Here is a 12,173-nt window from a genome sequence, read left to right on the forward strand (position 1 = left end):
ACTAATGAGCACCAGCTGATGGCTCTGCCTTCAGTGGTGTTACTCCATGATTCTGCCTTGCTGAAAAGGTTGTCAGAAAGACAGCAGGAGAGAAACAGCAGACAGAATTAAGATGGTTTTGCCTCTGATTTTTGCATTTCAGGGCATTGTTTAAAGGATGTTCAAAGTGACACTCAAAAAATAAAGTGCATTAGCAAGTATTGGGGAACGGAAATACCAGACCACTGACTGCCCCCATTTAGAGCTGCTGCATGGCAGTTCAAAAACCAGGAGCACATATTACGTGTAGTGCCCTGTGTGGGATGAGTGACTCAGACCTCTAGACCTTCTTTTCACCATAGCATTGAGACAGAAATGCAATGAGGCCCATCTTTGCCTTCCATGATCAACACACCATTTACTTATTGCCTCCTGCGAGCTTTGCTTATTCATTTATCCACCTTTATCATTAGTCATTGCTTGTTTAAAACAAAAATTAACAACCCTGCAGCTTCCTGGAGTTTAAAGCTAGGAGAGACCATAAGTTTGGGTCTGCTGCAGAGTTTTAAATTTCACCCTGTTGTCTCTATTATATAATTGGGTTAGAGTTTAAAAAAAAAATCAGTCCTCTGGAGACTGATATGCTGTGGGCTGCAGGCAGGGAACAGAAGACTGGAAGTGGCACTAGTGTCTGAGGTCTTTGCAATGACAGTAAACAAGTTTGGTGAGGCACACTCAAGCAATTCTAGCAGGAGACCTCTGCTCTTCATTTCAGAGAACAGCCAAGAGAGGAAAAAATAAATCCTTAGGTCTTCTGATATATGGGAGAAAATTATTCCCTGCCCTGGATGTGTCTGGTCATGGGTTTGATGTTAAGAATGTGAGGAGATGCTGGACAAGCAAATGTCAGGGTTTCTCTGTGCCATTGCAGAGCTCCCCTACTCTGGTTGCTCTTCTCTGTTTGGGGTCAGTCTCTGCGCTTTGGAGTGGGGAAGTACCAAGCAGCAGAAGACCTCAGGGCACAAGAGGCCACTTGTCCTACAGGGTGACAGAAGTCTCTTCCTGGCCTCAGGGACTGCTGCTGCCCTGAGCGGCATCTGATTCCAGCTGTCATCTGCCTTAGCATCGCAGATATTTTTGCAAGACTCTGGCCTTGTTTACAGATTCCTGCTCTCCCAGCAGTCATAAAGGAGGGGATTCGTTGGCATCCACAGCTGTACGAGGTCCCATTTAGTCAGAGCCTCCCCACATCCTGCAGGCAAGGCAAGAGATACACATATATATGTGCGTGTAATACATATGTATATAATCTCAGTGCCCCCTTTAAAAGCCTTTTCCCCTCTCTGCTGCCCTGACTAGTAGATTATTTGCAGTGATGCCCACATCTCTGATGGATTGAGATTTTGGGGAGGGTTGTACTGGAAACAAATGAGGAAGAGACCTAGCACAGTAGGGTTGGTCTGACAGGGGATTGAGAAAAGCAGTGGGACCACCAGTGCTCCTGCACAGAGCCCTTTATCTCTTCCCTCTTGCTGAGTCTCAGGGTCCCTCCAGATGGAGTGGGGCAGGAGACAATTAGTGCTGGGGGAAAGGAGAAGGGAAAGAAATGAAGCTGGGGAGACATATCTCCTCCAGGCTTCTCCTGTGGCTCCTCAGCCCTAGGGTGAAGGAGACTTCTGCTCCCAGGCTCAGGACTGCCCTCTGCAAAATAGGATCTGTGGGCAAGAGTCATGCCCCAGTCTCCCTGATAGGGATGCATGCACCTGGAATCTGAAACAGGGTTAAGAAGCCCTGTTTTGAACATGTACTGAGAGTATTACACCAAATCTATATGGCCTGGGGGTGTTTAACATGATGGTTCAGATTGGTCTGTGATGGTAACTAGTTTTTTTCCTTATATACTGCCCCACTGATCTTATTGTATCAACTGAAGCAGAGCTGCTACAGGTTTCCTCCTATCTCCAGCTTTGAGTTGCTTGGTAATAGGTTCTGAAGTAAGGGCATGCCAGGACTCAGTTTGCTCCAAACTGACCCGAGGTCCTTCCTATCCCATGGCAGAACTTTTTCTTTAGACATCTGACCAAGCACTACCTTCTACCCACCCAGCCCTCTCCTAGTCCTTGAGTTCATCAGCCCTTTCAAAGAGCTGTGGTCACCATCAGGAGACACTTCATGCTATCAAGGAGTTTCTTTCCACATTGTGTTAGGAATTCCCTGTGCTGAACAAGAAGACAAGCTGTGAAATGGTGATGTAAGGGGGTGCAGTTCCCTTCTCATGTATACTCATCTCGAAAAAGTTTGCTGTGTCATGGGGTCAGCAGGAGCAATTTGGTTCATTCAGTTCAAATTTTAGCTTTTCAGCATTCCTGGTACCAAAGACAACAGGAAGGCTGATGGAATGCTGGCTTACCACTGCAGGTGAAAGCAACGCTCCTGCTCCATGGAGTTTTCTGATGAAATAGTCGGGGATTGTTTGGCCTCTGTTGGGCTGCAAGGTGGCTCTTTAATGGATGTGTGAATATTCTGTGATTAGTCACCCCAGGAGGAGTAATTTTTAAGTTTCTGGAGCTAAAGGCACGAGTCCTTGCAAGATTTAAAAGGTTAAACTGTGTTGTTTGTAGTTGACAGACTTTGCTATAAATCCTGTAAAGGGCAGAAACAATTACCATATGCTAACAGGTTATTACAAGAGCAAAACCATAAGCAATACCTATGTGAATGTGCATATTAGGATATATAAAAATCAGCCACTGAGGAGCTATAGTGGGAGACATGCTCTAAACAGAGAAAAGGAGGAGGAAGGACATCAGGGAAGGACAATGGATGTAACAGTGAATGAAATTGGTGTGCATTGTCTGGTAAATAGAGGCTCTGAAATTACAAGAAAAATGTTTCTATCTACATCAAAAAGACATTGCTTTAATGCTGTCCTGGCTACAGCTAAAAACAAAGCTGTCTTTTTCTTTTCCTTTCTTTTTTTTTTTCTTTTTTCCAAAAGAATTTGCTTTCTCAGTTGTGTCAGTCTGTTTTGCAACATGGCTGTATTCCAGCCATGAGATACACTTTGATGCAAACAGTAGTTTCTTGTGTAAAAAGGACTCTCCTGGCATCTGTGGTATAGATCCAATCAAAAGTCAAATACCTCACAGAGCAGCTTAGAGAAGAAGGAAGTGACAGAAATACTTAGCCAAATCTTTTAGAATAGCTTTGAAATTAAGGAATCAGGTCTGTATACTGAAACGAATGCATGTAGTGCTTTAATAAACAAAGGGAAATATGTAGGCCGGGATATACTACATGCTATATGCATTTGTAAAGCCCTTCTTAAAATAACTGGTGTTTTATAAATGAGCAAAGATAAAACAGTGTGGAATTAAATATGCATGCATAAGCAGTGTTATAAAACAATGATACTTGCATACAGAGGGTGTTATCTCCCTGTGTAAAGTTGTTTGGATTAGTTTTGAGCATGTTTGCTTTCAAAACACTCAGGGAATCACAAGCTAGCTTTGCTTGCTTTTAATAGTTTGACTTTCAAAAGGCTCTAATATTCTGCCTCTGACCTTTCCCCTGCACAGATATACAGCAAGACTAACCACTCTTTGCAGTACTTGCAGACATAGAATGTTCTTTTCCAGGTATGAGATTTAAATGTTATAAAGAGCCTCTGCTATATTATCTTTGTGTACAGAGGTTTTTAGATTTAAAGAAAATGGGTACATATCTGAGGCCATCTCTAAAAAAGACAATCTCAGGGTAATGTTTGAATGTCTTTGCTGTGGTTATCCATGTAAGCAACACACACACAGAGATACATTTGAATACAGAGTATATCTGTCTGTCAGTAGACAGGAATAGGTATGTATTTCTCTTTCACGTTCTCTGTGTGTGTGTATAAACTGATGCACAATAAACAGTCAATCACAGATTTCCTTTTGCACATAAAGATTAATGTTTTATCTTCATCTTGTTGTTCACACAACCAATCTGACACATATTACATGATAATATCCAACTATCAATGAGAAGTGCACACATTCATTTCCACAATATTTAAGCAAAAGAAATTTTGTAAGACCAGAACTTTAGTCAGAGGGAAAAAAAAAGTAAGTTGTTTCAGTAAGATACTGAAGGAAACAGATGCCTGCATTAAATGGGTTTGCAGCAGGGGAATTTCCCCCTTTAGGAGACTACTGAGGCAGCCAGCCCTGCTGCTGTCAGACCAGTGGAGGGGAGCTCGGGGGATTCTGATGTGCAGGAGGGAACTGAAGTGGTGAAGAATGGTGAAGGAGCTGGTTTTGTGACTGTTCATGCGTGTTTGGTGGCTGTGGGAAAGACATGAAGGGAAGGCTTCAGCAGCCTCTGGGCACGGTTTCCAGTGGCAGCAGAAGACCTCAGTAGTCTACACTAATTTCTGGTTTTAATATTTGGTGACATTATGCACAGAGTGGCTTGACAAGTTCTGACCTGGTATCTTTCCGTCATTAGTAACTTAACCCAAGGGGAGGAAGGGGCTTTTCTCTTTCAAAATAGCCTGAGGCCAAGCCAGCTCCAAGGAAACCAGGGAAAGATGCAATCATGAGGTTAAAACGGTGAGTGAATGAGAGAAAAATTGCTGCCAGCTATGTCCTTTATTAGCTTATGAAGTTATTTTTCAACAAGTTGAATAGCACATTGTTTAAAATAACATGTTGTAATAAAAACTGAAGAATATGATTCAGATTGTAGTTTTACTCAGAAGATCTCCCAAGTGTAACGCAGACGCAGGAGGCTCGACCCTGCTTTGCCAGAGGAGAAGTGAAACACTGTGGTCTGTTGAACTTGCACAGCTTCCGAGAGAGGATGCCACTGCTTGCATTTTGTACTGTTATCTCCCTAAAAGTGGCATTGATCAGCTGGGTGCTTCTGTGCTTGTTGCTGAGCATGTGACATGCAGCAGAAACAGGAACTAAAATTGTCCTTTTGGTTCCACTCTGGCTACGCAATTCCTTAAACACTGTGCTTTGCCACGTGGTGAACCATAAAAGCACAGGGGCTATCCCATGACTGGATGAGATAAGACTAAAACAGCTTGTTCAAGGTGATCAGGCTGTTATGAATGGAGGAGGATGTGCAAGCAGCACTTCTCTTGAGAACAGTCATTTCCTGAGAAAGCTTTTTGTCTCTTGGTGTCTCTTAGGGTACCAAGAGCTTCATACGACAGTCTCAGGTCACCTTAAACTGCCAACTCGTGCTATCAACTGCCATGCTATCTCCTGGATTACTTCACCACCTTTCATCCTTCTGGCTGGAACAATGGTGCATGTATACTGCCAAGAAACCTTATGTAGTTGGAGGTGGGAGGATGTAAAGCACCTCTGGGCAATGGGAAAGATAATAAATAGTGAATATGCCTCTTCTACCACTTACAGTAATTCTGGCTGACAGATGAGGTAGCAAATCCTGCGTGGGTTGCATGTGATGATTTTTTGCTGAAGATAAGGCATTTCCTCTGCTTTGCCTGCCTTTCTGGCTTTCTGCAGCAAAGAATCTCACAAGAACAAGGGCAGAACCTAGTTGCTCAAAGATACAAGAAAGCCTTTCCCAGATGCAGATCAGCTCTTGATCCTCTATAGGTGATACTACTCTGCTGTCCTAAGTCAGGCCCATACAGATACATATAAAATCTTTTAGATTATGTTAAAGAGCTTTTGTTCCCTTTTGTCACAGGGGCATTCTGATACCATCTCTTATGGGATGATACTTGCCCCTAATTTGGCTGCTTTCTAATTGGCATGACTAGGATGTCTGGTGTCTTATCAGAGAGATTTGTCTAAAGACTGAAGGTGCTTGATGCCTTCGTTAGAGTATCTGCCTTATGAAAAACATTGTTGTAATATCAGCCTCCAGACATATCGCTGCAGGACTAGGAACCCTCTTGTGCCAGGCAGTGCACATTGAAATAACAGCAAGATGAATCCTAAATTCTTGAGGATGACAGAGAAATGGAAGCACAGGTAGCAATAAGACCATTACATGTAGAACAGTAAATAGAGCCTGGACATAGCAGTCATTTTGTCAGTATTGATTGTGTGGTAGAAGCAGAGGAGGAGGAATGTTGATGTTTACAGAAAGCTCCTGTGGTGTGACAGAGAAAATGGGACAAAACACAAAGGGGGATTTGGAGTAACAATGACTAAGTTGTACATCACTAGCAGCATCAAGGGAGAAACCAGGTTCCCAGTATCATTGAAAAGTTGATGAGTGGATTGAAAAGGGCCTGCAGGGTAATGACGTTGGAGTTTTTGAGGACCAAGACATTACAAATGGCAAAGGAAGGTGAAAAGATGGTCAAATAGTTTGTGTGTGGTGGTGTGTACAGCCAGAGAGCTCTTCTCAGCTCCGAGGAACGCTAGACATCACCTTCAGTAGTGGCACTCACCTGCATACCATGTAGTGCTTTGGGAACTGATGAAGCTTAGCACCTGGTTTTCCTGGTCCTGCCCAAATTGCTCACCACCTTAAAAGGTGCAGGTGAGTTTAAGGGCAGGACCTGCAAGCAAAGGAGGGAATGTGATGGCAGATGCCTTAACAGATATCACATCAACTCTGTGGGTGTACTTATGAAGCAGTTTGTCCTAGGATACTCAGAGAAGGTGGGCTAGCAGTCCTTGAGCTGCTAGTGGTTATCTTGGAGAACTGTGGAAGTTAAGGGGCACTGACTGATGTGTACAAGAAACCATTTCAAGAAACCATGAAGTGGCATAGGCCTTCCACTTCAGCTGATGCTAACACCATTTCATCTCAAGTGTCAGTTTTGAGCAGTGTATTTGCAGAAGATTTCAACCAAATTAGGACAATTCCTATAAAAGCAAGAGCGATCTAGAGAATATTTTTAATCAAAATAGTTAAAAAAATAGGGAAAACATTGTGTTAGTCTTCAAATATATAACAGGCTGCCGCAAGGAGTCTATGAGTAATCTGCTCATGTCCACAGTGTGTAGGAGAAGTAGTTAAGGATTTAAATTGCAACAAGGGAGATTTAACTTACTGTATAGGCAAAAAAAAAATAGTAGAAAAAAAAAGAGCCATGCTATAGGATAGGTTGCCTAGGGAGACTGAGACCTGTCCTGTCTTTGCAGAGTTAGATAGATAAATATTTGTGAGGAAACAGTTTATGTGTTATTGATCTTTCAGCTGATCTTGCCTTGCAGCTGAAGGATAGACTACACGACATCTTGAGATCTCTCCCAGCCTCATTATCTACTATCCTGTAAAATGAGACAAAAATGAAGCAAGGAGAGCCATTGAAAGGCAGAAAAAGCTGGCGATGGGAAAAAGATTATGGGAGGAGCAGCTGTTGTCATGTAAAGAGTTAGGTGGGATGCAGAGAATTGGAGTAACATGCTGTGCAAAAGGGAGGGATGTTCAGGGGCCCTGCTTTATCTGTGCCGTATTTGAACATCTGGATTTTCTGGCTTGTTTCTTCCAGAGGTTTCATGAGGTGAAAGTGAAGGGAAATGCAGGCATCAGCTGGCAAAACATCTTGCTTTGGTGTTAAAGCAAAACGTGGGGGGTTTTCTCTCCTTAGCTGACATAGGCTTTACAAAGTTTTCTTTTTCAAATAACTGGTCTGTCTCTGGTGAGATATAACAATGACTTGAGAAAATACCTGAGCAAACTAAGTTTGTGAGCTTTCATTATGTGCCTGAATTTGCAGACTCCAGCTCTTGGGAAAGATTCCTCTCTTCCATCTCCCATGCCTTCATGATGCATTTCAAATGTGCCTTCAGAGACATTTGCCTGCTTTCCTGATTGGGGCCACGTTGCTCCAAACTAGAACATTACCCTTCAGAAACGTGCCTGACAGCTCCACAGGGTCCTGTGGCTGGGAGGCCCAGCTCTATGCCAGCAGAGAAGCTGAGCCCTAAGGGGCTCTGGGGCAGTAATCCTTTCTGGCTGGGTCTGCCTCTTCCTGTGTCCCTGAACAGGATGCTGACTACATAAACTTTTCCAAGGGGCAGGACCACGTGTGATTTGAGGATGAGAAGCTTAACCGCTGCTCTGAAATAGCCTTTTGTACATGTTGGTAACATCAGTGACCAGAAATGGTTGGGAAAGGTTAAATCAATCTTTCTGGCTCTAAGGTTGTTAGTACTGTTCTTATTCCTCTTCTCCAGAAGAGCAGGAGCTGAGGGCAGCCGCAGTGGGGAAGAAATTGCCTTTGCAACACCACAGTCCACCTGTGTCCAGCTTTGAATCAGCATCTGCTAGTCTCTAAGAGGTTATGGAAGAGGGAAGAGAAGGAGAGATCTTGGGAAATGGGTAGATCAGTGAAGTTTGATTCATGTTTCAGCATCTCCTGATTCATGTTTCAGCATCTCCCTCACATGAGGGCAGTGACACTGCGATTCCAGCTGAACAAAGATGCAAAGTGCTTTTCACCAGTAGAATGATAACTTAAACAAGCAAGCACAGGAAAAGTGCTCTCTGGAGACCAAACTAAACAGAATTCCTGTTTATCTAGGCTGTTTTCACGTCCTTGGACCAATCAGAGTATTGAGCAAGTGTGAGTTGAAGCTGATTACAACTGTTTTTCCTATAACCATGTACATAAATAATTTGTCAACAGAGAAAAGTGTGCCTTCCCCTGTGGCTACTGGAGACTCTGGAAGAGATCCTGACACTACAGCAGAGCCAGCCTGGATTTCCATTGCAAGGCAAAAGCAGAGGGGCATGCAGCAGGAGAAGGACAGAGAAAAGCTTGTGGCTCCGGATATTAAGGCAGATACAGAGAAAAAGAATAAAGAAAAGGAACAAACAGAGGTACTTATAGTAAAAATTTGTGATGCTTTTGTATCACCTTCCTATAGTATTCTTTGAATCTGCTGCTATATTAGCAGTCATGCCGTAATGATTACAGATACTTAATGAGTATAACCATAAGTAACAAAGACAGTGCTCTCAGAAATACGTTACAGATTCAGAGTTCTCTGATTTTTCAGATATGTAATTGTGTATTTCCAGGAAATCCTGGAACTATGTGAAGTGTGTAAAATTTCTTGGCATACCTACCGGATCTGACATGTGTATTGGATGCTAAAATATTGCAAATGAGGTGCTAAACTGTAGTCTCTGATCTTTCTCAAAGCAGAGGAAATATGTTCTCTTTAACTATCCTTCTAAGCACAGCATTTCATTGAACCTCCTCCTATACCTCCTGACTGATTTAACACTGAATGAAGAACTCGTTCCCAGAAGCTCCTCGGTAACAATTTTTAGAGCCTTGAGAATTGAAATAGGATTAAAATAACTTCTGTATTTGTAGAGAGTGCCAAGATATAAATTCTGGTTCCCTGTATATGGATAATTCAGAAGCACATGTGGTGCCACGGAATATGGGCTGACACTGCTTTTTCAAAGATCCCATGCAAAAGAGGGTGATACCTGTAGGAAGTGATCTTCCCAGATGACAGAGCTGTGCCAGCAGAAGTGCTCGGCATGAATCCAGAACACTAATAAGGCTTGCCTAGTACTGGACTATCTCACGGAGCAGCAGCATGCAAGTGCTGCCTGTTTTGCACCCTGCACAAGAAGAACCCTGCACTGATACAGGAACATGTGTGTCCTATACCAGTATAGCATTCCCAGTGCAAATGGCCTACTTTCTTGCTTCACATGGTACTGTTAGAAACCCAGGCAGCTGTCTCATATCCCAGAATAAGAGAAGATTTCTAGATGATGAAAAATAGCAGTGGTTAGATTAACAAGAAATAATGCCTAATAAGATGTCTAGGCAAGCTTATGAACTGCAGTAATGCCTAACATGGTCACAGCACTTAGATAACAAGGGCTTAAATGAACCCAAAATACAGTTTCTATGTCAGAACTAGAAACTCTAGATTTTATCTGGCAATGATTTCTAAATTCATGCCGTGCATTTTATTTCTCTATAGCAGCTAACAGAGAAACATGCCAAGATGCTCCTGACTGCAGCATATGAGGCTTGGTGCCACTGTGCTACTCCCACTTTCTCCCACATGGCACCAGGCACTATCATTTCAGGATAGTTTTTGATACTGGCAAGAAAATCTATGGGAGGATGTGTTTGATTTCTTTTTTGTGAAAAATCCATTTACCATCAACTGTCCAAAAATACAGTGCCCTTACCCACAAAATCTGGGAGGTGGAAGGGAAACATGAGAGAACGAGAGTGTATATACAAATCCTGTATATGCTAGCAGAGATGTGTAAAGGACTTGAAATACATTTTGCATTGAAGACTATACTTACTTACTCATAGATACCATTATGAATAAGAGATACAGATGAATAGTTTTAATTTGTAAATTTGAGTATCATGGACGTTAACGTGAAACCACTGGAACGTTCTGAACAGGTATCAGCCCAAGGGAGAGGACTGGGACCGATGTGTTTTGAACTGTGGCCAGCACCACATCCACTCCATTAGCTTGTGTTCTTCCAAACTGGACTCATTCTCCCTGCATTACTTAGATTTTATCCCTCTCTGTGCCTAGGGGTCAGTGAAGCAACAATGGAGCAAAACATCCCACTTGGCAGCTAAAACCGCTTCTGAGGAGCAGGGGAAAGACACAAAGTCTGAAGTGAAGGAGCCTCTGCTGAGAACCAGTTCACTTTCACATTATGTCCCTGGTAGGAAACAAAATGCTTAAAATGTCGGCTGTTATCTCACAACCTTGTCAGAAAAGTGTGCTTGAGTGTGCTGCAAAAGGAATAGGAGCTAGATCCTAATCTCCTCCTCAGCCCCACATCAGCCAGATGAAAACTCAGAGAGTTTTCTCAGCTCTAACATCTGCGGTTTTATCCGGTGGCATATTCTTCTGACAAGTTTGATTACAAACAAAAGAGTAACAAGGAGTAGCCAAAACTCGAGTAAGGTGAATTGAGAATGCTAGGCCATTTTACTGGATGGGGACCCAAAGGCACCATCCCACTGTAAAATGTAAGCAAAAATATTTTCAATAGCATTCAATTTTAATGTGACTTCCTCAGCGAGCTGAAATGATGTGATAACAAACTGTCTGACCATTAGTCCTCCCACAATAACTTTGTACATCTCTTTGGTAAATTAAAATTTGAAAGAAGGCAGAAAGGTATAAAATTCCTGTGAGTTGGATGCTGGGTAAAGAAGGACTTTGCAAGTGAATGCTTTTGCTAATGAAAAGACTCTGTTCTTTGGCTTGGGAGTTAACACAGGGCCCAGCAAGGAATCCAGGTCATCATGTTGTGTTTTGGTAAATTTAGGGATCAAAAGATATTAGTGATAAGAAAAACACTGTATTACTTAGAGTACAAAATGATAATTTCCTCAATAACTTATTGCAGAAGAAGCTTCCATGTGAAATGTAAAGATATTCTACTATAGGGCAATGCATGGAAAGTATTTAGTAAAAGAGCTCGGGTGTTTAGCTGCACAGCAAGCAAGTGTAAAATGCCCATGTGTTTTATTCACAGTAGCTCCATCACCTGCACTGGCGGATAAGGAGGAAATAGGCCACTTGAAGAAAGCTAGTAATGCTGCTCCAGATGAGCCATCGTGGATGGAACTGGCCAAAAAGAAATCCCAAGCATGGAGTGATATGCCGCAGATTATAAAATAGAATGATGCAAACAAATAGCATCTTTCATAATTAAGTCAACTACTTAACTGAACTTCTACATACCAGCTAATCACAGTGAAGAATCTCTTGATATGGAAGAAGGATTTTATTATACAGCTGTGGAGAAAGTGTGCAATAGGTGCAGTCAAAAAGTTTACCTTCAACTTTTTAGCAATCAGGATTGCAATGGCAATGGATTACTTCGGTTATGCTAAGGATGTACTTATACTTTGGAAAATAAAACTTTTGCCTTACGTATTTCCTGCATTTTCTGCTTTTAATTATGTTTGCATCAAAACAGGATCTTTGTTAAACTTTGCTGAACTTCTGTTGTTGTGGGAAAATTCCATTTCTTATGGGTTTCTCTGTTTACATTTACAAACTGTGCACTGACAGCCCGATTCTGTGGATGTGTTTCACAGGAATCGCCTGACACACTTCCTACCAAAGCTGTTAGGCCCATGGTGGTATTCACGAATAGCTGCTAGCAAGTGCTCCATTAAAACGTGTTGCCCGAGCGGTGTGTTTACCTGGCTGAGCTGATGGTGCAGTTTCTGGGGTTGGGTTACATTT

The 12,173-nt window shown here is 42.4% G+C and overlaps 1 protein-coding gene across 5 annotated transcripts in view; it reads left to right on the plus strand.

Moving 5' to 3' along the window:
* Positions 1-11,928, plus strand: part of KIAA1211L (KIAA1211 like) — a 63,002-nt gene extending 51,074 nt beyond the window's left edge. For 4 of the 5 annotated variants that reach the window (XM_017818514.1, XM_017818513.1, XM_017818512.1 and 1 more), the window contains 3 exons: positions 8,591-8,784; positions 10,497-10,632; positions 11,455-11,928. In XM_017818514.1, coding sequence (XP_017674003.1) covers positions 8,591-8,784; positions 10,497-10,632; positions 11,455-11,600 — 476 coding nt within the window. In that variant the 3' untranslated portion in view covers positions 11,601-11,928. The remainder of the gene's footprint in view (positions 1-8,590; positions 8,785-10,496; positions 10,633-11,454) is intronic. The other variant, XM_017818515.1, reaches the window with a different exon arrangement.
* The last annotated feature ends 245 nt before the right edge of the window (positions 11,929-12,173 follow it).

Source organism: Lepidothrix coronata, unplaced genomic scaffold (genome assembly GCF_001604755.1).
Source record: "Lepidothrix coronata isolate B3197 unplaced genomic scaffold, Lepidothrix_coronata-1.0 Scaffold68, whole genome shotgun sequence".
In the NCBI taxonomy this organism is placed as follows: domain Eukaryota; kingdom Metazoa; phylum Chordata; class Aves; order Passeriformes; family Pipridae; genus Lepidothrix; species Lepidothrix coronata.